The 25,404-nt window shown below is 38.2% G+C and overlaps 1 protein-coding gene across 1 annotated transcript; it reads left to right on the plus strand.

The window, feature by feature from the left end:
* Positions 1-25,009, plus strand: LOC127637584 (thrombospondin-4-B-like). Its single transcript, XM_052118726.1, has 21 exons — positions 1-247; positions 734-928; positions 1,288-1,535; positions 2,972-3,113; positions 3,228-3,310; positions 3,684-3,738; positions 3,941-4,104; positions 5,015-5,152; positions 5,567-5,641; positions 5,846-6,025; positions 6,357-6,461; positions 6,550-6,657; positions 9,551-9,710; positions 10,513-10,631; positions 13,776-13,828; positions 13,922-14,103; positions 15,152-15,379; positions 19,610-19,806; positions 22,928-23,100; positions 23,864-24,003; positions 24,870-25,009. Exons 1-21 carry the CDS (start codon positions 181-183, stop codon positions 24,911-24,913), a joined length of 2,856 nt encoding a protein of 951 aa, XP_051974686.1. The 5' UTR covers positions 1-180; the 3' UTR covers positions 24,914-25,009.
* Positions 25,010-25,404: the final 395 nt, after the last annotated feature.

Here is a 25,404-nt window from a genome sequence, read left to right on the forward strand (position 1 = left end):
CAAAGCATAAATCACTTGAGTACCAGTCTGGTTCTCTTTTGTCTGCAGGGCTGCAGTTAAGTCCAGGGAAAGCAATTCTGATTTGACGACTACTGCTCTAAGACTGAATCAGAGGTCATAGCAGAAAAGTTTGTGCTGGAACACTTGCTGGATTTGTGATACAACAAAAAAGTATCCACAATGGGTGTGTGGAACAGAATTATAATCAGTTTACAGTTTCTTATCACAGTGAAGGCTCAAGGAATTGGTAAGTCCTTTGATCTGACAGTATTAGCAGTTGGCTGTAAAAAAAAATAGCACATATTTTGAATATATGCAGCATTGATTTTATTTGACATATGCTGACTTTAAACATTTTGCATTGATTACTTACACTCAAAGTTTTCTCAAAAGTGTAATACTGTATTGTATACTGTATATCTTCAGTTTTGTTGAAATGTGGATGAAAGCGTAGAAACTCTCATTTCTGATTAAAAGGACAATATGTAAGTTTTGGAAAACACAATAATCACTCCACACATTTCAAAAGTTCTCTGGAAATCCCCCAGCATAAAATGGAGTTTCAAGTATAATCTGTCAATGACCTTTTTAGTTGCTTTCATATGCGTCTTTCTTAAGGCAAACAGATGAACTGCAGTTCATTGTCATGTATAATAAATGCACCAAAATCTGAAGTCAGTACCTGAAGCTAATCTGTTTGATAAAAATGCTAGTGAACATGTCAACTTTGCAGTTTATGATCTCCTGGTGTCACCGGATTGCTTACCTGAGCTTCTGCAAGGGGGAATACAGGCAAAAAATATGGACGTTTTTATCCTTGCAACATTACAGCTGCAGAACAGAGCTCCAACACGGGTCTTCCGCATCTTTAATGCTGCAGATAATACTGACTATTTTGACTTCAGTGTGCAGGGGAAATTCAACAAAGGTTTGTTTGATCAGAGATCACAATGGTCCATATTCAATGTCAGTCTGGTGTCTCAAGTTAAGAATATGACAAGGGGAAATAGATGCATTACATGATTTTAATTTATATGAATGTATAAGTAAAGTGTATATGCTGTTACTGTGCCAGGCTAATTTTTTCACCATTGTTAATAAACATTTTGCCTTCATATTTCATTTTAAATGGTCCTGCAGTGTTATACATTTATTTGTAAAAGTTTAAATTAATTATTATGATCATAATAATTGTTTGCATAAAAAATTCATGTCAACTACTCATGTACACCAGATCTCTCTCAATCACTTTCTCTGATTGTCACTTTGCATCTCTTTCTCTGATAGTCACTATGAAATACCTGAAAAACAATGGAAAGCCGGGAGCAACCCATTTTGCTAATGTGTCACTGGCCGATGGTCAAGAACACCACATATTTCTCCACTTCAGTGGACTGCAGCAAGGCACCCCCACCACAGCACTCTATGTGGACTGCACACTGGTAGACAGAGTGCAGGACGTGCCATTGGCCTTCAAATCACTGCCCCCAGGCCCAAATCGGGTGACATTGAAGACTCTGCCAACCTCAGCCCAGGTAAAGCAAAACAGCTGAAAAATTATCATAATTAGTCTAATAAGTGTATCTTTATATGCAGTGGCCCCAAAAAATATTGAGACACTTTTGTACTCAAAGGGTTAAAGGAATAGTTTACACAAAAATGAAAATACTCTTATCATTTACTAACCCTCGTTATATCCCAGATGTGTGTGACTTTCTTTCTTCTGCTGAACAAGAATAAAGATTGTTAGAAGAATATTTAAGGTCCATACAATGCAAGTGAATGGTGATCAGAACTCCAAAAATCACATTAAGGAAACATAAAGTAATCAAAAAGACTCCAGTGGTTAAATCCATATCTTCAAAAGTGATGTAATGGCTGTGGGTGAGAAACAGATCAAAACATAAGTCCTTTTTTCATCTAAATTTCCACTTTCACTTTTACATCTGAAAGTGAAAGTTAAAGTGGAGATTTGGATGAAAAAAGGACTTACACTTTGATCTGTTTCTCACTCACACTTATCATATCGCTTCTGAAGACATGGATTTAACCACTGGAGTCTTTTTGATTACTTATATGTTTCCTTTATGTGATTTTTAGAGCTACAAATGTCTGATCACCATTCACTTGATTGTATGGACCTACAGAGCTGCGATATTTTTCTAAAAAAAATCAGCTTTTTTTTATTCTGCTGTAAATTATGAGAGAGTTTTCATTTTTGGTTGAACTATCCCTTTAATTCACCAAAAAATTTAAATTCTGTCATCATTTTTCTCACTCCCATGTTGTTCCAATCCGTATGATATTCTCTCTTTTGTGGAACCTAAAAGGAGAGGTTTGTATGCCAGTATGTTAGTCTCAGTTACCATTCACTTTCATTGCATCTTTTTATTGCATCTCCATATAATGAAAGTGAATGATGACTGAGTTTGTCATTCTGCCTCACATCTGCTTCTGTGTTCCACAGAAGACAAATTGTCACACAGGCTTGGAACATCTTTAGGGCGTGTAAATTATGATAGAATTTTCATTTTTGGCTGATCTAATGCTTTATGTCACATTTTATGAATGTAATTTATTTATTTACTATATGAATGGAATTTCAACAGATTACCAAATATCGAAGCAAGGCAAGTGGCATCTTCAAACAAATGCTGCTTATTTTATTTCTTTTTTTTTTCAAAACTAACTTCACTTTTCTTTGCTATTTTTCCAATTGCTTTTAAGCAACTAAAGGCACTAAGGTCATTTTATGGGGATGTATGAAGTCAGTTCCCCTCAATTTCACTCAGGTGCCCTGGCAGAGTCACCAAAGTTGTAGTTTATAGCACTAATTATGGACACGTTCCACTCACTTTTGGCAACTGCACACTTTTAGTTTTGAATTAAGAAAATTAATGTATGCCCTCTGTATGCATAGATTTCCAGTATAATAAATGGACTGATGAATAAACGTGTACCCATGTTACAGAATAAGCTGTCAGACCTCAAACTCGTGCTCGATGAGTCTATTGTAAACGTTGTGGAGCTTCAGGACTGTAACACCCTAGAGCCGAGTGCACAGAATGAACATATAGAATACAAAGATCATCGGGAATCGTTGCAGTTACTTGGTGAGGCTGTTGTTTCTCTTTCTGCTCTGGCCTTTTTGTCAATAGTCATGTTATTGATGCAGTATTTGTTGTGCTCATATGGAAAATACCCCAGAGGTAATTACATTTATGCAGGTACAACCTCAAAGATGGAAGCTGGTCCAATGTTTGAGCTTATGCGGATGATCCAAGAACTGAAAGAGAAGGTTGATCAGCAGGTAATGTTGACTTTGAAGCAGACTTTGAAACAATAGATCATCACAAACTGAAAATGATGTCACAGTTTACTCACCCACTTTCATTGTTCCATGGAGCACAAAAGGAGAAATGTAAAATTTTTACTGTTCATCTTTTTCATGCACTAACAATGAATGAGACTGTAGATATACACCTTCATAAAGGATATAAAAGCACCATCCATATGATCCATATGATCTATATTCCAATGTTCCATATTCTGAAGTGATATGTTAGCTTTGTGTGAGAAAAGAAAGTGAAATGGGTCTGAAAATACATGTAGATTCGGATTAACTATTAATTTATTAATTTATTTATTCTGAGAATTATAATGACCATGTGTTGTCAAAACAGACCAAAGAGACCGTTGACCTGAAAAAGACTATCTTGGAGTGTGTTCCATGCAATGGTAAGATTCTTCTTAAGAGTTACTATAACCATTCAATAACTAAGAGTTACAGTAATATAAAGCTTAGAGCAATCATGCAAAAATATTTACAATTATTCTAAAAATTGTGTCCGTGCTTTATTGAGCAATTAGTTGAAGCTTTTAATGAGGATGCTGAAATTATCAAACAAGTAACTTTTCTTTTCATATTCAAATGCAATAGGACATAGCGGAGCAGGAGGACCGCAAGATAAACAGGGGGCCAAGTGTGGACCAGGGGTCTGTTTTAAGCCAGACATGTGTATTGAAACAGCTGATGGCGTGGAGTGTGCACCCTGTCCTGAGGGCTACACTGGAGATGGAGTCCAATGTGATGATGTTGATGAGGTTACACTTCAGATATTGATTTATTTGTATTGTCTTTGGTTAAAAAAACCTAAAGCCTCCATTCTGTTTCATCTTGCTGTTTGCTGTTGCACTGTTTTGAAGGAGTTCTGGACTGTTTTGCACACATCTGTGCTATTTCTAGTTGTTAGTCTTTTGTACACACGCACTAGATGGACGTCTTTATTCGTTTCTATGTACGCCATGCTTTAAGAGCAGTAGAAGTACAACTTTTAAAAACATCTCATTCTGCTGTTGCCAATGACTGTAAAAAACATAGAATATGTGAGATGTGAAGACCAGCGTCTCTGCTTAGGCCTGTTGAAGCACTCAACATCACCATGGACTGTATTACGTTCACGTATTCAGAACATTTCAGCATGGATTGTTTGTTTTCAGCTCAGATCAGCGTGGATTGCCTCTGAACCAGTCACAATATGATTCAAGCTTAGCAAATGTTAACTGTTATTGAAAGATGTGGCAGTTAAACACTATGTTGTTTCAAATGTCTTTACAGTATGGTAGTTGCTGTGCTTGAGTGAACATTTTGATACTGTACATTCAGATTAAATGTGTTGGGTGTACGTTATCTGTTAACCCTGAAATGTAGTTTTATAAATTATAATGTAAAGTTTGTTCATTTTCTTTTCGATTGAGTTTCAAATATGGCTGTATTTGAGGTACTGCATAAGTTAGTCAATCAGATCAGTGGGCATTTAGATTGAAGTCTTAAAAGGCCAGATAGCTTTAAACCGAGCGTTTCAGACAGATGGCCAGGATTTTGGTGCAAAAAACTTTACTGGCATAATAAATGGACCTCAGGGAAGATAATACATAAAAAAAGAGTATGTCATGACCCCTTTAATATTGGTTTATATACAATGTTAATATACAATGATTTGTTCAATTGCAGTGCCATTTCAACCCATGTTTCGCTGGTGTCCGGTGCATTAACACTGCGCCAGGTTTCAGATGTGAGAATTGTCCTCGAGGGTTCACTGGTCCAGAGATCCAGGGCGTGGGCATTGACTATGCTCAGTCAAACAAGCAAGTGTGTATTTGGGCCAATTCCACAATTTATTGTTTGATAGGGGGTTATTTATCACTATTACATGTACAAATGGTTATTCATATTTTTACAGTATGTAGTCTCCATTATTGTAACATTGTGAGAAGCACTCCCTTACACAACATGGTAATTTGATGGTATCAGATAGTTACACAATGGTACTTTGATGTACTGTATACTGTACCATGGTACTGAATAATTACCATATTCATATACTATGGTGTTTACATGGTACTCTAAGGTACCTCAGAGAATCTACCACTCACCTGATCAGGCCCAAATTGGGTCACCTTTCATGTTTCTACCCCCAAAAATATGTAATACCACAGTGCTTATTTTGATAGTGCTTTCAGCGCCATATAGCAATTAACACCGACTCCATCCCTTTTTTTTCAGATCTGTAGTGATATTGATGAGTGCCAGGTGGATAATGGTGGTTGCACACCCAATTCATACTGCCATAACACAATGGTAAGATCCCTCAATAGAGTGCCTATCCAGCATTCTGCTGAGGTTACCCCAAGTCTTACCCTACAGTAGCCCTGATCCTGACCCTAAACCTATACCAATTTCAACATTGCTTTATATATGAAATACAATAAAATGCAATACTAATTTAAATGGTCAGAGTACATATACAGTAGTATGTATCTTTACATTTTTGCATTCTTGTAGGGTGCATTCCACTGTGGGAACTGCAAGACTGGATTCATGGGTGACCAGAGAACTGGTTGCAAAGGGATTGGCCCTGGCCCTGCTCCTATAATGGACAGGCTGTGTGGTAACGGGCAGCCAAATCCTTGTGACATCAATGCAGAGTGTGTGATGGAGAGAGACGGGAGCATTAACTGTGCAGTATGACATTAATCAGCATTCACAAAGATATTTTGCTTAATAAAAATGGTTTCACTGCAGTTCAAGAAAACCTTTAGCTGCCAAAAGTTTTGAAGTATTCTGTTGAATGCACAGATAGGGCGATCCTGTCAGAAGCGTCATTCCCATTCAAACTAGATTTCTGAGCCAGGTGGATTTTGAATAAATCTTCTGAAAAAAAAAAAAAGAATACATTGCTAATTAGGTTGGTCTAATAAGTGATAAGTGTTTTTCTAAAACGCTATGGGAGAAATTACACATTTACATGTTTAACTTAGGTTACAGTTAACAAGTTTTATCTTGTTGGTTTTAGTGCGCCATTGGCTGGGCAGGAAATGGGTACGTCTGTGGAAAGGACACGGACATTGACGCCTATCCAGATGGAAAACTTCAATGCAGAGATGCAAACTGCAAGAAGGTGATATCCATGTGACCTGTTTTGTATACTTGTATAGAGTTTTATAATTGAAATACAGATATTTAATGCATCTTACTTTTTGTTTCAGGATAACTGTGTATTTGTTCCCAACTCGGGCCAAGAAGATGCAGACAGAGATGGAAAAGGAGATGCTTGTGATGAGGATGCAGATAGTGATGGCATCATCAATGATCAGGTACAGAAGCAACATGATCAGCAAGAGTGCTGTTGTACTGAATATCAGCATGGCCGATTAAGTCGTAGGAACCTCAAGTTTATTTTATTTTGCTATAAACAAGAAGTTTAATATCAAGCAACTTAAAAGGCCCCAGCACACTCACAGCAAAGTGCTTCTTCGTAGAGAATAAAAATAAGATTGAAATAGCTGAGCTACGAACAACATACTGTTTGTGAACATTCTAACACCGCCACTCTGCTGGGGGAGGTATCTAGAGATACGTTTCAATTTGAGGACCCTCAAGAGGACATGTAAAACATCAACTACTATGACATTAAAATGTTTTATCAATGACTTCATGCAGAGATGGTAGTAACATGCTGCATTTATTCCGTTACATTTTCTTGAGTACGTTTTTGAAAAAAAATTACTTTTAGAGTAGGTTTAAAAGTGGGTACTTTTTACTCTCACTCAAGTAAATTTAAAATAATTAGTTTTACCTTTACTTCTTTACAATAGGTGGCATTCATGTCATTACAATACTGGTTTTAATTTTAGTTAATGTGTAATTTATTGACAGATTACTGAATGAGACTTTTAAGAGAGTGAATGTTCACACAGCTGCACGCACTGTCACAGACTGTCACTCAAGTCATCAATGCTGCAGCATCAAACTCTTCAAAGTGAAACACATTCTTTGCTCACGCAATGCCTTCATTTAACACCAAGACAACAGATATTTCAAGATTAAAATCACTGCTCCAACTTGAAGGTGCTATGTGTAATATTTTTACTGTATTAAATCATAAAATGACCATAATATGTCATTAGAGAATTTGAAAAAATGCTAAGTTGAAATACTGGCTTTTCCAACAACAATGTTCCAGCCAGTAAATTCTACTTTAAAGTTTCCATTCTGGGCTGGAATTTCTGTTTATGTTTTGGCCTGTGTGATCCCTCCCACTGCCCACTCACCAATAGTATTTCAACACCGCCGGGTTGCCAGATTTGAACAAGTTTGCTGACAAACAACACTGTGTGCTGCAGCCATGGAAGCCTCACCATCCATCTAAAAAACACCATGATGCGTAGTAAAAAGAGGATAAATATCGGAGATGCCTTTGGAAGATAGAGACAGCTTAAAGCCCAGAAATCCTTTAAAACGAATGCTGAGTTAGCTAATTTGCGTGTCAACATTCTGGCAACCCGCATGAGCTTCGAGTCTGGGGCTGCGCAGACAACTCTCCAATAATTTGAATTTGGACAGCAGTACCCATTTCAAACACTTGTTGTCGATCTTACAAGCACTTTTAAGGCAGCACACAGAGGTTAGTTTTAGCTCTAATGCTAACACTGGCTTTTCTGTGTAATGTGATGGTAATTTGCAGGGCTCTTATGACATCAGTTTTTAAGTGTACATTTTTAAATCCATGCAGCAGTATATCAGTGAACTTTGTGCCACGTCCCATATATCATGAGCAGTATTTACGCATTTACTGGAAACTATTGCAGCTACCTCGGGTGGATTAACTATATGAATCCATGTAAATATCCAATTTAAGTGTAAATGCCTTTTGCTCTGCCGTTCACGTAATTGACAACTGGAGCGCGAACAGACAGCGTTTCTGCATGTGCACAAGGCACGCGTGTGAGAGGTGTGTGGGTGTGAGGCGATCATATCTCGAAGAGAGTGGCTGTGTCTGAAATCGTACACTCATTCCCTATTTACTATATAGTGAAAGGCATTTAGTGCACTATATCTCAGCAGTGACTGAACGAAATGCGTGAGTGAATTCGGATGCTGACATATACACCGAGTGTCAGAGCTCTGGGGCTGTCGCAGAAACAATGTCACATATGCACTTTTAAAATACATGGGCCTTACTTGTTATTCTTATTAAATAATATATTAATACAATAAATCTTCATTCTGTTTGTCATTTTTAATATATACTGTGTGTTAATATAAAAAGTAAGCCCATTTGATCAAATAAAGAGAGTATTTTAAAATGTATATTCATGTTTTGTCTCTCTGTATGTTATGTTATTTTAATCAAGTAATGATTTGCCAAAAAGTAATTTAATACATTCAGCATGAAATAAAACATTGCAGGAGGAGCAGTAAACTCCCAGCTCGTACGTCTTCCCCGTCATGGATTGTGGGCAAATAACCATTGTCGAGTGTACATCAAATGTACACTCTAAATTAGAGTTCATTGTGGGTAAGAATAAGTGAACAAAAGTTGGGAACGAGTGGCTCACTCAGAACTCAGTCATACACTTCTACAAAACGGCAGACACTCGAAATAGTGCACTACATAGTGGACGGTTTCAGACACAGTGAGTGTTCCGCGACCGGGTTTGGTGCCCTACACAGGAAATAAGAATACACGCAGGACTTTAAAAGCTATACAATAGCGAAAGTAGGCATTAATAAAGCAAGATCTTGCTATGGTTTATATTTCTATATTATATATAATGTCCATTTTCAAGTATTCACCATAATAATTACTAGAAATGTTTCCAAATTAGGTCACACTTAATGATAACATGGACCAATGGCAGTTAGAACATGTTAAGCAGCCGGTAAGAGGTTTTCCTGAAAGTTGTCACTGGCCAGCTGTTACAAACCACAGAAACAACAACAAAAATAACAACAGATTTGGATCCATATTTTATACTTAATGATGTCACACCTCTTCATTCTTCAATATTGTAGGAAGTGTACAGAGGCCTTCAGACACAATATGGACAGTTATTTTTGCTTCTCCAACAAAATTAGCCTGAAATGCTGCAAACAATGATACAAACAGTAAAACGTTCCTAGCTGTTATAAGAAATATCAACACTCTTGGCACGCCAGTTGTTCAACCAGATTAGAGAACCACACATAATATCTATGTATTCGCAGGACAACTGCTGGTTGACATCTAACATAGATCAGAAAAACAGTGATAAAGATCTCCATGGTGACGCTTGTGATAACTGCATACATGTGGAGAACCCAGACCAGCGTGACACAGACAAGGATGGACTGGGAGATGCCTGTGATGATGACATCGATGGAGATGGTAATTTAATTAATTCATGAATCTTATGGTAATGAGTATCTCCACACTTCCCTCCCATTTTTCCAATCTCTGCTGGCACTCCACGTGCCATTTGGCTGCTATGTGGCCAAGTAATTCACAGTCATGGGGTTTTATGCTTTAAAATGTTATTTTCATCCTTCAGGCCTGTTTTTTTTTTTATGGAAATTTTCCTGCACTTAGGTCATTTTTATGAGGAAAAACAGAAGCTTCTGTTTTTTTAAAGCTCAAATTAGAGACCTCTTTTTCATGCTCATGTCATGTAAAACTGACGTGACCTATAGCGGTATTAACAGCATCTAAGGCACCACACTGATAATTTTCTTTCATATAGACAATTATTTGTTCCAATCTGAAAAGTGTAAAAGTGAGACCAGGCGGCGTTTGACATTTATGGTCTGTTCATGAAGGCTGAAATCCAGACAACTGACTTGATAATTTAAGGCTTGCTCATGTCTCCTTCAACCACATTTCCACCAAGAAGCGGATCCAAGAGCTGCTTACGTGTGGAAACTATTCCACAGATGTCTTTCCGAAACACTGCCACCTTGTGACATAATCCAACAAAACCATATGAAGATATCGCAGTACTCCACAACACCTCAGTACAATTCTCCTGATGGATTTTGCTCCATTCAATGACATTTTAAACATTGCTCCTCTGTTAATCCTAGTATGATTCTTTCCTTAACTTAACTGATGGTTTGTTTTTTTATACACTGGAACTAATACCCTACTGATGAATCAATGAATGCCACCAGGTAATTGATGCACCTTTATATAGGTTTGAAGAACATTCTGGATAACTGTCAGAGAGTTCCCAACACTGACCAGAAGGACAAAGATAACGATGGTGTGGGTGATGTATGTGACAGCTGTCCTGAGGTTGCAAACCCCAATCAGGTGCCAAACAACTTCCTTACCGATGTCATTGAATTCATTGAGTACTTTGAGTATAAATTAAAGTGTGTTAATTAGGAGTGTGATCCAACTAGTAATAACTGATTGCCAGAACATTCTGGGAATGTTAGTTTATTGTTATGATGAAAAAACCCAAACCTAAATAGCACATTCATTGAAAGTTTGGACATACAACCTCTCAAAAATACTAACTAATTGGAAAACATTTACTAATGCTAGGGAAACAATCTGTGTTTGCTGGGGAATTGTGAGCGTATTATGGCAGATGCTGTTTGCACAATGGTGCAAATAAAGGTAGATGCTATTTCTACCCCAGTGCAATAAGTGGCAAATATTATTTGCACACACAGACACCCTACGCCAAACCCTACCCCTGATCCTTACTATAGAGAATTTGGTAGTGTACATGATATGGATAAAGTGCCACAATTCTCCACCATTATATGTAGGAACGGTATGTGTGAGCTAGGAATTAAATTATACTGTCCTTATTCTACATTATTATGTATGGAAATTTATAATGGAATTAGTAGCATTCGACAACCATTATAAATCAGATAAATTACAAATAACTCTATTATTTGTCTGAATAAAAGTCTCCACCATTAAAATCGTAATACAATGTCTCGTTTTATCCGCTCACAATTTCTATGGTAAGGAATTTGATTTAATAAGGAGTTATGATTAATTATCTTATTGGAGTAATATTATTCTCATGGCTTTTGAAAATATTATTACACATATTTAGGTACAGCTTTGAAACTAAATCTTTTAAAATCAGGGATGAGATTATTTATCAAAATATACCACAGTCAAATTATCTTTGAATACAGACAAACTTTATTGCATTGAATTGATATGCAATCGGATTACACAAACTAATACATCAGCACTTTGAGCAAAAGTCTGGAGATGTGCTTGCGTGTCGTTGCGTTTTCTTGCATTGTGTTCTTTGTGTTGCTTGGTTCTTTTGCTCTTTGTCGAAAGTTCGTTAAGTTGATGTTTCAGACTCTGTTATGATCGTAGATAGTTATTTTCTGGATGAAGCAAGGCCTTCTGCAAGGAGGAATAGCGACTCCTGTTGGGTGTGTGAACCATTGAGCAGAGAGTGAGAGGCTTCCTCTGGACTTTTGGTGTCCCAAGTTTTCCTTGGACTCAACATGGCACGGAGGATCTGGAAAGAGCAAGATAGCCAAAGAGGAGAGAACAAGCGACGGTTCAAAAGAGAGTGTTACAAGAGAGAAGTTCAGCAGGAGAGGAAAATTTCTTCTTTGGGTAGGAAAGTTTGAACTGAAATTGGCCGAACCCCAAAGGTGTCCTGAGCCAATCAGAAGTGGCCTTTCAGAGTCACATGGTCAACTGGTCTGTCCATTTCCAAAGTTGATTTACGATCCTTTGTGGAGGATTCTTACAAACTCCTGCTCAAAAATAGTGAATGTTTAATCATGAACTTTTATATATTGACAGCAGTACAAGAGACTTGACATTTGTTATCATCAACATTCTCTATGTAAACAAGCAAGCATTTACATACTAAAAATGACATTCTTTCATGAATATTATACGTGTAAGTAACAAAACATGAAAATCCCTGATTACAAATCATACTGGTTAATTAATTGGTTTTACAACATGGATAATACATTACACGTTGTCTTAGTAGAATGAGATGAATCATACAAGATTAAATATTATAATCATCAATTTGTCAGTTATAAGTGATTACAAATCACTACACATATTTTAAAAGGTACATCAGCTATAATCATTAATTTGTGATCATAGGTCATAAAGTCATTTTCAGAATTATCTAGCAAGGCTAGGTATGGTGTATATTTTATAGGGTTAAATCACAAGTACTGGGACTGGGGTGAGGATCTCATGAGGATACCCAAAGGAAACCTTTCAAAGAAAACCTTCTTTAGCTCTGTGTGGAAGTTCAGAAGGTCATGCTGAGGGTTTAAGTTTGTGGAACAAAGAAGGATCTTCTTTATTGGTCAGCCCTGTCATTACAATCCCTAGTTTGAGATTAAGCAGGCATGGGAGAGACGGTCTCCATCAATTTAGGCACCATAGATTTGTTTTTATGACTCTCTAATGGCTTGGTGGGGGATCTCCCTGATCTGTGGAATGTGTTGTTGTGTTCATTTGATGCTTTGTTCGTGGATAATCCTACATTACGGTAACCTTCCATTACTAAACGTAACCATGCTTTTACTTCAGTAACCATAGTATCACCATGGTATTTTGTATTAAAATCATAGTAAACACAAAATGAAACATGGTAACTATATTAAGACCATATTTTTATAGTAAAACCATAGTCAGTTGCATCTAACCTATGGTTTCCACCAGAAAAAAACATGGTCAATATAATATTACTATAATAAAACTTTGGTATAGTACATGATGTTTGGTATATAATAAAACTATGGTTAATTTTTAAACGGGTTAGTGTCCCAAGACTTTTGCAAGATGAGTTATAGAATCTACACACGACTGATGCCGAGCTGCGGGAGAAAGATATAAGACACCGGATGAGGAAGGGAGCGCATGCGATCGACAAACCTGGCCTGCCAGATCAAATGCTTCCCTCAACTCCCCCAACTTCACATTACCAAATCCCTGCGAGGAAATCTACCTTTATATTATTTTTTATTTATTATAGTAGTAGTATTAAAGAAAATACTGAAGACAGGAAACAGAATAGGAAAAAGAGTGGGACAAAATGCAGATTCGAACCTGAGTCGGTAGCATGAAAATGCACATTTGCACCAGCATTATGCTCCTCACCACTGGAGCTGCAATATAAAGGTAGTTTGTTGTAAATGTATGTTTCCCCTGACAATTGGGGTGCAAATAGCCATGTTTTGTGGCAGGTGCTATTTAACTCTGGGTGCAAATAGTCACTCCTTTTTTAAATGGTAATATCATTGTACTTTAATATAGGTATACCATGGTACTCAATGATTACAATTTTTATGTATCATGGTATTTACATGTTAATCCAAGGTACTTAAAATAATACCATGTTATTTTTGGTTTAAGTGTATTTTTCTATTTTATGTATTTTGTATAATTAATTTTTGACTTTTTAAAGAAAGTCTTTTCTATCTTCTCAATCAGTCTGATGTTGACAATGATCTTGTGGGAGACACTTGTGACACAAACATTGACAGGTAATAATTGAGTTTGCTATGTTTTTTCCTTGTTCAATATTAAATGGGTATATGGGTTTACATTTATTTTATTTTCTGTTTTGTTTGTTTCAGTGATGGAGATGGTCACCAGAACACCAAAGACAACTGCCCCAACGACATTAACAGCTCTCAGTTGGACACTGATAAGGATGGGCTCGGGGACGAGTGTGATGATGACGATGATAACGATGGCATCTCGGATGATAAAGATAACTGTAGACTGGTGGCTAACACAGACCAGACAGATGAAAACGGTATGCACCACACATCTTTAGTGTTGATTTTTCTGTGATATACAAATAGACTATAGCTGGAATGCATAGTAGGATGCCATATCAGTAGAATGTTTCTGGCCTTTATTTTAAAAAGCTACTGTTTTGTTCAACCCTGTAGTGTAAAGTGGCCCCCCAAAATATTTTGAATCTTAAGCCACACTTAAAATTTACAAATTGCAGTGCATTATAACAAAACATCAAGGAAGTGGCATATGCAAACAAAAGGTGCTCAGTAATTTTTTGCCCAATTAAAAAACATTTACTCTTAATGAAATGAATTGTCATTTTGAAACACATTAATAAAATAATTACAACTCAAATGAGTTGAGAACTCTAGTCATATCAGTAACCTTATAAAAGCTGTTTTAGTCTACATGGGGGAGGGGCGCACTCATGGGGGCTGCCATTTTAAAATCACATGACCAGCTGAATCCTACTCGCTTAATCTCAGTAACCATCTTTTTATTGAACACTTTCACTCTTGGATTAAATTGATCATGGCTGATTGTGAATAGTGAATTTCTACAATGGCATCTGTAACTGAAACTATTGATTTTGAATTATGCTGCATCCACACCACTAGGTGTCACTGACAAGTCCAAGATGACACGAACACAAAAGTTACTGAGTGCACCTTGAAGTTGGCACAGGTGTCTTAGAAGAGTAACCACAAATGTAGTTCATCACATTAACTCACATCACATTACATTTTCCACTAAGTTTGACAACCAGAAAGTGTCCAAAAACGTTTTTTGTTCTTTCATTTAAAACCAAACACACTTATAGTTGTGTAATGTTTTTTTTTTCTGAATAAAGTGCCTAGCTAATGTTCTTTAAAATAAATACCATTTAGTTTGTATCTAATACCAACGACACTAATACATTTTAAGTGTTATTTAAGTGTCAAAATACTTCCTGGGCCACTGTAGCACAATGTGCTATACAAATCTATTCTGCACTCCATCCAATGGCAAAACAGTCGATTAGATTAATCAGGACAAATTCTTGTTCTCTTCCTCTTTGACAGATGATGGGGTGGGTGATGCCTGCACTGGAGACTTTGACCAAGATCACGTGATTGACAGGATTGACACATGTCCTGAGAATGCAGAGGTTACTCTGACAGATTTCAGGGCCTATCAGACTGTGGTTCTGGATCCAGAGGGCGATGCTCAGATCGACCCCAACTGGGTTGTTCTTAATCAGGGTATGGAGATTGTCCAAACCATGAACAGTGACCCAGGACTAGCTGTTGGTAAGTCTGCTTGTTTGACCCACCCCTAAAACTATTCATAAATAAGATAAAAATTCAATAAAAATATAGATGTTCACCAGAATATGTTGCTTTAGCAACAACCCCCTTAAGAAAATTGAAAGTAATAATGCCCTTATGGGGCCTTAAAGGGGTTTGTTGCATCTTGGCCTTGGGATGATGGTGGACGGATTACCCTCCATTCTTCTTAAAGGAATAGTTCACCCAAAATTAAAAATTCTTTCATAATTTACTCACCTTCGTGTTGTTTGAAACCTGTATGACAACCCTAAAATAAAGTAATTTTTCAGGGAAAATCTTGACATCTAGTGGTATAACTTGGATCTTGTGGGCCCTCCTTGGGGGCATTGGTCGTTTTTATCACCCATCGGGCCCAAGGTAATTTCTTTTGTAATTAACTCTTTTTTTTATAAAAAAAAAAGAAAAAAAACACACGCACAACACAGAAAAGCACAACACATACCCACCGAATCAACATTTAACCCCCACTAATATCCCTCCCCAATCACCATCCCCACCCTATAATTGCCCAAAATACAAAGTCTGGGGCAAAGTAAAATTTGACTGCCCAAAACATCCACAAACAACTCTGAACCTTCAATAAAAAATCGTGGATCTTAACAAACCTCCAAAAGACATGGGTTATGTCTCCAATTTCTGATTGGCATCACCAGCAGGTGGGTGTGTCTTTAAGACCAAACCTATACAATCTAGTGGGGATCCATTAGAATCAATGTAAAATCTTGAATTGCATAAGGCGAACCCTTGCATCTCTAAACTCTTAGCAGGGAGTAATACCTCATGACCTTTTCCAAAAGCATTTATCACCTCTCAGAGAGTATCTGCCACTTTAGGGGGTGTGTGCTACTCCCAAAAACAATATAAAGCAGGTGGCACAGCTGTAAATACCTATAAAACTGAGATCTGGGAATCCCAAAATGTTCAACCGAATTCTCAAAAGATCTCAACACTCCACTCTCATACAGGTCGCCTAGTGTAGTAACCCCCCTCACAATCCACTCTGACCAGCAGAAAGGGGACTTATTGATACATAATTTAGGGTTCAGCCATATGCTTGAGGCAACATTTAAATAAATGTCCAAATTAAAAACTGAGTGCAAATGCAAGATAATGGAGTGTAACTTAACTCCTCTGATTAGTTTGATAGAAAAACTTTGCAAAGGCAAAATAGGAGCAAGAACTTCCAGTTCAATATAAAACCAGGGAGTGGCTCTCTCAGGTGGAAGCAACCAATGGGTCAAATGTCTGAGACCAAATGTATAATAATAAAACAAAATATTTTGTAGGCATAGCCCACCATTTTCAATCCTATGTAGCTTATTGAAATGTAATCTGGGATGCTTACCATTCCAAAAGAAGGACTTCACTATGCTATCAAATTGCATTAAATAAGAGTGGGGGACATCCCTTTGGAGATACTGTAGCAGGTAGATAAATTGTGGAATACAATTAATTTTAATAACATTAACCTTGCCAATCATAGATGAATATAATGAAGCCAACCTGCCCACATTGCTCAAAAACGTTTTTTTATTAAGAGGTCAAAATGAACTCTAACTAAATCAAACAAATTTGCTGGGAATAAAATGCCCAAATACTTAATGGCCTGTTTGGGCCATTGGAAGGCACCTGGCTGGAAATCCGTTCCTGGGCAGTACGCTGTCAGAGCCAAAGCTTCGGATTTAGACCAATTGACTCTGTATCCCGAGAATTTAGAAAAGGAATTAATAATTCTATGGAGGAAAGACATAGATCAAATGGGGTCAGAGACGAATAATAAAATATCATCTGCATAAAGCAAAAGCTTATGCACCATACCTCCCGCCACCACCCCTGGAAAATCATCTTCCTTTCTTATCACGGCTGCTAATGGTTCCAGGGCAAGACAGAACAATAATCTGGAAAGAGGGCAACCCTGTCAGAGGTCCCCTATCCAGAGTAAAATAATCTGAAATTAATTCATTTTTTTGTACTTTCACTACCGGGTGTCTATAAAGTAACTTAATCCATCCAAAAAAGTATTACTGAACCTGTATATTTCCAAAATCTTAAAAAGATAATCCCATTCTACCATATCAAACACCTTTTCGGGTGTTCTAATGGTTCCACAAAGTTCCTAATACCTTCATCAGTAGATGAAGATGTAGAACTATAAAGATCAAGATGAAATTCTTTAAAAGCATTATTAATGTCAATGGCCAAGGTAAATATTTCCCCACCTGCAGATTTCACTGAGGGAATGGTAGGGAATGGTAGAAAATGACTCTCTCTGCTTTATATATCTAGCTAGAAGTTTTCCTGCTTTGTCTCCCAACTCAAAGTATGACTGTCTTGCCCTGAATAGCCAAAACTCCACCTTCCACCACAAAATAGTATTATGTCTTTATTTCAATCGGGTCAATTCTCTGAGGCCATCAGATGACATTCGGTGCTTCGGCTCTGCCTCGGCACTTTTAATATTCCCTTCCTACTCCACAAGTTCTCGTGCTTCATATTTTTGATGAATGAGGACCAGTTAGTCTCCATAAAAACATTAATTTCAGCCTTTAACATTAGTTGAAATTCAGGATCTTGCAAAAGGGATACATTAAAGTGCAAACTATATGATTTATTTTTCTCCATATGTGGCAACACCTCTAAACTCACCAGGGTGTGATCTGAGACTAAAATGTTTCCAATTGAGCAATCAGCAACAGATGAAATGAGGGACTTAAATATATATATAAAATCTTATGGAATGATGAAAAAATGTATAGTCCCAGATGTGTTCAAAAGTATCCACATCCACATTTACACATCATGTGAAGTGTCAATGTTGCTCTAGATGCCTTGCACACTTTTGCTTCAGTATGATCAAGGACTCAAGGAGTCCATCAAAAGATTAAAGTCTCCTCCCAATATTATATCATGAGGGGCGCCAACGGCTTGCAACATCCCATCAAGATCTATAAAAAAGCCCTGATCATCAGCCCCTGAATTTCTTCTGAAACAATAATGACACTTCCTAATTTATCTTTAATCTGTATGAGACATTTAAATTGTAGATGCTTGCTTATCAGTGTAATGACTACCCTGCTCTTAATTGTGCCAGCACAAAAGATAATATATCCACCCCATCCTAATTTTGCGTTTCTTGAAGGAACACTATATCATATTTGTTATGTTAAAGAAAATAAATAACCATCCTTCTTTTTATGAGGTGCCCCAACCCATTCACATTCCACGAGGAGAGCGACAATCCACTCATATTAAAATTTGACATATTAGAAAAAATTTATTGTGTCAAAAACAATATTATAAAGACCACATTCCACATTAGTGTAACAATCAAACCCCAAACTTCCCGCCAAACCAAACAAATAGAAAAAAGAAAAATGTGCTTGTTAACCCCAGGCATGACAGCGCCAACTGGCATCCATCCCTCTAAACTCAAACAGTCCATGTACGCCTACGAGAGTCCCCGCGACAACTTTGCCATTGGATTGCTCAAATCTGGTGTTTCTATACAGATTTAGTAAGACAGAATTACAGAGCAAAAAAATTGTCTATCAAACAAACTCCAGAAAATAAGCAGAATAAACACAAAAAACTTGTAGATTCTTCCACATAACTGTCCCGAAGGTGTGTTCCTCCACAGAACAAGCTCCAGCTGCTAGCAGAACCAAATTCGCAAAATATGGGAACAAGAAAATGCTGTGGTTCTTCCAAGAAAGCTTTCCTTAACTCATCGCCTCGTATAACATGTGATCTTTATTGTATGATCTCAGAAACTTTGCCAGAATTGGTCAGGGCCTGTCTCCCTCCGTGGATCTACGATCCGGGACTCTGTGAGCTCGCTCAACTAAAAAGAAAGTCATACTCATCTGGGATGGCATGAGTGTGAGTAAATGATGAACTATTTAGGTGAACTATTCCCTTAAACAGCAAGACTTGTCCTTAGTCATCCAGCTTTAGCTAGGTTTTGTTGGTGAACTGCATGACTATACAGATGTGTCATCATCAAATCAGCAAAAAAACGAATCAGTTTGGACCATCATGAAAAATCAATAAACATATTTGTGACTTAAGTGTAACATGACTCAGACTCATTTTCCATCTCTGGACTAATCAAAAATGTGTTAATAGTATTAATATTCAGTTTTAATTCAAAATATGGAACAAATCATGATACTTAGTCATTGCTCCCTTCAGGATACACAGCATTCAGTGGTGTGGATTTTGAGGGCACATTCCATGTGAATACAGTTACCGATGATGACTACGCTGGCTTCATCTTTGGTTACCAGGATTCCTCCAGCTTCTATGTGGTGATGTGGAAGCAGACAGAGCAGACATACTGGCAGGCGGTACCCTTTAGAGCTGTGGCTGAGCCTGGCATTCAACTTAAGGTCTCAGCACACTTCATCTCTATTAGTTGTTCAGTGTGTGCTTTTATCATTATAGCTTCTCTCCTGAGCCCTCAGAAAGACAGAATAACAACAAACAAATCCAGAAAAACGCATGTCAAAAATTTTATAAATTGAATGCATTTTAATGAGGGAAATAAGTATTCGACCCCCTCTCAATCAGAGATTTCTGGCTCACAGGTGTCTTTTATACAGGTAACGAGCTGAGATTAGGAGCACACTCTTCAAGGGAGTGTTACCTGTTCACAGAAGCAATCAACCAATCAGATTCCAAACTCTCCACCATGGCCAAGACCAAAGAGCTGTCCAAGGATGTCAGGGACAAGATTGTAGATCTACACAAGGCTGGAATGGGCTACAAGACCATCGCTAAGCAGCTTGGTGAGGTGACAACAGTTGGTGCGATTATTCGTAAATGGAAGAAACACAAAAGAACTGTCAATCTCCCTCGGTCAGGGGCTCCATGCAAGATCTCATCACATGAAGTTGCAATGATCATGAGAATGGTGAGGAATCAGCCCAGAACTACACAGGAGGATCTTGTCAATGATCTCAAGGCAGCTGGGACCATAGTCACCAAGAAAACAATTGGTAACACACTACGCCGTGAAGGACTGAAATCCTGCAGCGCCCACAAGGTCCCCCTGCTCAAGAAAGCACATGTACAGGCCAGTCTGAAGTTTGACCAATGAACATCTGAATGATTCAGAGGAGAACTGGGTGAAAGTGTTATGGTCAGATGAGACCAAAATCGAGCTCTTTGGCATCAACTCAACTCGCCGTCTTTGGAGGAGGAGGAATGCTGCCTATGACCCCAAGAACACCATCCCCATCGTCAAACATGGAGGTGGAAACAATATGCTTTGGGGGTGTTTTTCTGCTAAGGGGACAGGACAACTCCACTGCATCAAAGGGACGATGGACGGGGCCATGTACCATCAAATCTTGGGTGAGAACCTCCTTCCCTCAGCCAGGGCATTGAAAATGGGTCGTGCATGCGTTCCAGCATGACAATGACCCAAAACACTCGGCCAAGGCAACAAAGGAGTGGCTCAAGAAGAAGCACATTGAGGTCCTGGAGTGGCCTAGCCAGTCTCCAGACCTTAATCCCATAGAAAATCTGTGGAGGGAGCTGAAGGTTCGAGTTGCCAAACGTCAGCCTCGAAACCTTGGAGAAGATCTGCAAAGAGGAGTGGGACAAAATCCCTCCTGAGATGTGTGCAAACCTGGTGGGCAACTACAAGAAACGTCTGACCTCTGTGATTGCCAACAAGGGTTTTGCCACCAAGTACTAAGTCATGATTTGCAGAGGGGTCGAATACTTATTTCCTCATTAAAATGCAATTCAATTTATAAAATTTTTGACATGCGTTTTTCTGGATTTTTTTGTTGTTATTCTGTCTCTCATTGTTCAAATTAACCCTCCATTAAAATTATAGACTGATCATTTGTTTGTCAGTGGGCAAACGTACAATATCAGCAGGGGATCAAATATTTTTTCCCTCACTGTAAGTCACTATTAAATGAATCATTAAATTAAACTTAATACACACACTTAATTAAAGGGTCATCATTTACTTAACAGATTCCTGGAATCTTTTAACTATATTGTGCACTGTAGAGTGTGAAATACCCCAAATCCTTCCAATTTGTCTTAGGGGAACATTGTTCCCAAAGTGCTGGATTATTTACTGAAACATCTGTTGGCAAATTGAAAAATTTCGAATGACCCTTGCTCTTGAAGGACTATGCTGTTTTTGGAGGATCCTTATATACTAGTGTGATGAGGAGGAGGGTGGGGCCGGAGAGTGACGCCACTGTCCCAAAGAGAGTCACATGCAGCTTCCATGAGTGTGTTTATGTTGTGTGTCTTTTTGTTTAATTAAATATAAATTTGATGGTTCAGCCGGTTCCCGCCTCCTCTTTTCCCAACCTTAACCTTGTTATATTGGTGCCAAAGCCTGGTAAGGAGGAGGGATGCGCTGTCGTGGAGTCCTCACCACTGCCATCCACTCAAAAGACCAATCACGGCCATCCGCCGGGGGGACAAAGGAATGGCCGCCATCCATGAGGGGAGGAGGGGCTCGCTGTTCCCTACTGGCTGCCAAAATGCGGAGGGGCGTTCAATCCGCCAGAGTGTTGAGGAGTGATCGAGGACCAGGCGACGCAGTTGCCCTTTCCCTCTGTTTTTTTTGTTTAGTTTCTCCCCTCCCTTGTCCCCCTCCCCAGCCCTAGCGAATCGGGGAAAAAGCCTGCCGGCAGGCGCAGCCAGTAAGGCAACTCCCCCCTCCCCTGAAAGCAGGGGATAGGGGGATTTACGTCACGATTCCGGCCTGAGGCAAAGAAGGGAGGAGTGTGACGAGGAGGAGGGTGGAGCCGGGTCGTGACTATGCATGCCCGGCCCACAATTGGGCTAATCAGCCGGGGAGAGGGATAAATGTGGTGGAATGCGGCAGTTCAGGAGAGAAAGAGAGCTACATGCAGCTGCCATGAGTGTTTGTGTTGTGTGTCTTTTTGATTAAATTGAATATTATTTTGACTGTTCAGCCGGTTCCCGCCTCATCCTTAACCTTCATTACAACTATGACAAGATTGCCTAACCTGTTTAACATCTCCTGTTTCAAATCGCCTTGTTATTTCAACTCGTCAAATTGTTATTAGTCTTAAATTGGCCATCTTAACTTTTTTAGAGTATGTTGCAATCATCTGATTTGAAATTACTGTACATTAAAAAAAAAAAATCACATGGTAAAACATAATATAATTTGTAGTTGTAGTGCTTTCAATTTAGTAAATTTAAAAAATTTGACAAATCACTCCTTTTTGTTTTTATTTGCATTTTTCTTACCATACCAACTTTTTTGGAATTGGGGTTGTACACAAAAGGAGAAATTTGGAAGAATGTTGATGCTGTTTTTTTTCTAATACAATGAAAGTAAATGGGGACTGAGGCTGTCAGTAACCAAAATTCTACTTAATGTTTCCTATTGTGTTCCACAACAGATTGAAAAACATACGGGTTTGTAACGACATGAGGATGAGTTAATGATTACAGAATTTCCATATTTGTGGGAACATTGTTTTTGTCTGTGTGCATTTCTAGGTTGTTAAATCTACAACAGGACCTGGTGAGTTCCTGAGGAATTCTCTATGGCACACTGGAAACACAAATGACCAGGTGCGCTTGCTGTGGAAAGACCCTCGTAATGTGGGCTGGAAGGACAAGGTGTCTTACCGCTGGAATCTGAAGCACAGACCTCAGGAGGGATACATCAGGTTATAGACCTAAAGTGCTTATCACAAAGGCATAAACACTGGAAACATCACACTTAAAGGGATAGTTCACCCAAAAATGAAAAATCTCTCATTAACCTGAATACCATCCCAGATGTGTTTGACTTTCTTCTGCAGAACAAAAATAAAGATTATTAGAAGATTTCAGCTCTGTAGGTCCATACAATGCAAGTGAATGGGTAACAACATTTTAAGCTCCAAAAAGCACATAACGTCTTCATAAAAGTAAGAACTCTTCTAAAGGAATCCAATCGGTTTTGACCAAAATGAAACTCCTTTTTCACTGTACATATTGCCATTGCAGTCTCTATGAACAATCATGATTTCAAGCTCAGTTACACTTCCTAGTACTTGACGCATGCACAGAGCACTTGCAAGTTTAATAAAGCTTGAAATCATGATCGCCAAGGAGACTGCTGATGTTTCATTGAGATTTATAGTGAAAAATAAGGTATATTTTGGTCTTTTCTCACCCAAAACTAATTGGATCACTTCAGAAGACATTGGATTAACCCATTGGAGTCTTATGGATTACCTTTATGTGCTTTTTGGAGCTTCAAAGTTTTGGTCCCCAATCATTCCATTCTATTGACCAACCAAAAATCTCCATTTGGGTTCTTAAGAAGAAATAAAGTCACATCTGGGTTGGCACGAGGGTGAATTAAATGTTTGTTTGTTGAACTATGCCTTTAACTGAATTTGCATGAGTTTGCAAAGAGAGTTAAGTTCTTGTTTTATGTCACAGGGTAAAGTTCTATGAAGGTACTGATTTGGTTGCGGACTCTGGGGTTGTTATTGACACCAGTATGAGAGGCGGCCGTCTTGGGGTGTTCTGCTTTTCACAGGAAAACATCATATGGTCCAACCTGAGATATCGCTGTAACGGTGAGTACGCTTCTTAAAAGAATTGTTCACCCAAAAATGAAAATACTGTCATAATTGAATCACCCTTGTTCCAAACCCATGACTTTTTTTATTCCTTGGCACACAAAAGGTTCTATTTGTTCCTAGGTAGCTCAGCGAGTAAAGACGCTGACTACCACCCCTGGAATCACAAGTTCGAATCCAGGGAGTGCCGAGTGACTCTAGCCAGGTCAACTAAGGAACCAAATTGGCCCGGTTGCTAGGGAGGGTAGTCACCGCCTCGTGGTCGCTAAAATGTGGTTGTCACTCTCGGTGGGGCGTATGGTGTGTTGCATGGATGCCGTGGAGAATAGCGTGAAGTCTCCACACGCGCTGCAAGCCACATGATAAGATGCGCGGATTGATGGTCTCAGACGCGGAGGCAACTGAGATTCGTCCTCCGCTACCCGGATTGAGTTGAGTCACAACGCAACCAAGAGGACTTTTGGGAATCCCAAATAAATAAATAAAGTGAAAGTAAATGGTGACCATGGCTGTCAAGAAATGTTTTCAGTGAATAAAGCAACAATGTTAGTCTGTTCCACACACAATGCTATCATAAGGCTTCGTAAGACTTGGAATATAGTGCATGAATCATTTGGACATACTGTACATTTATGATGCTTTTTGTCAATTTTGGAGCCTTAAAGCTCCCATCCACTTTCATTGCATGAAAATGAACAGCTCAGACATTCTACTAAACTTTACATTTGGTGTTCCACAGAAAAATTTAAGTAGTACAGGTTTTAGTTTTTGGGTGAACTATCCCTTTAAATGTTTGAGGAGCAATTAACTTGAAGTTATTTCAGTGCATATATTAATTTATGTACATCTTTTAACATTTACAGACACAATCCCTGAAGACTTTAATGAGTATAGAACCCGGCTGTAAAGAAACTAAACTAAGAAGAAACAAAAGCACAATCAGAGCTTGTACAAATACATAAACCTTTCTCCATTAAAACCTGGAACATTTACTGACATTTGCATTCTATTTCTTCTAGTATTTCTTTCTTCTTATAGCTGCTGTATGCTGTATTTACTCCTATCCTATTCCTGCATTAAGCACAATAGGGTAACATTCATTTGCAAAGTAAATATGTTTTATTAGATAATGGATGTCTGAAGTAGGGGGAGAGAGTAAGTTTTATTAGTGCTGTTTCCTTTTAAATGGACAATTAAAAATTTTACTCAATTTGCATAGACATAAACACCCAATAAAATCTTTTTTTTTCAGGAGGAAAATGCACCATTTGATCAATTTTTCTTTTTATTTAAAGAACCGGCAATACCAATAAAAACACTACAAAGAACATGGTCCCATTATAGTTCATATGCTCATATGACTATGGAATGTGTTGAATTGATGGGAACAATGAAAAT

Source organism: Xyrauchen texanus, chromosome 4 (assembly GCF_025860055.1).
Source record: "Xyrauchen texanus isolate HMW12.3.18 chromosome 4, RBS_HiC_50CHRs, whole genome shotgun sequence".
NCBI classification, from domain to species: domain Eukaryota; kingdom Metazoa; phylum Chordata; class Actinopteri; order Cypriniformes; family Catostomidae; genus Xyrauchen; species Xyrauchen texanus.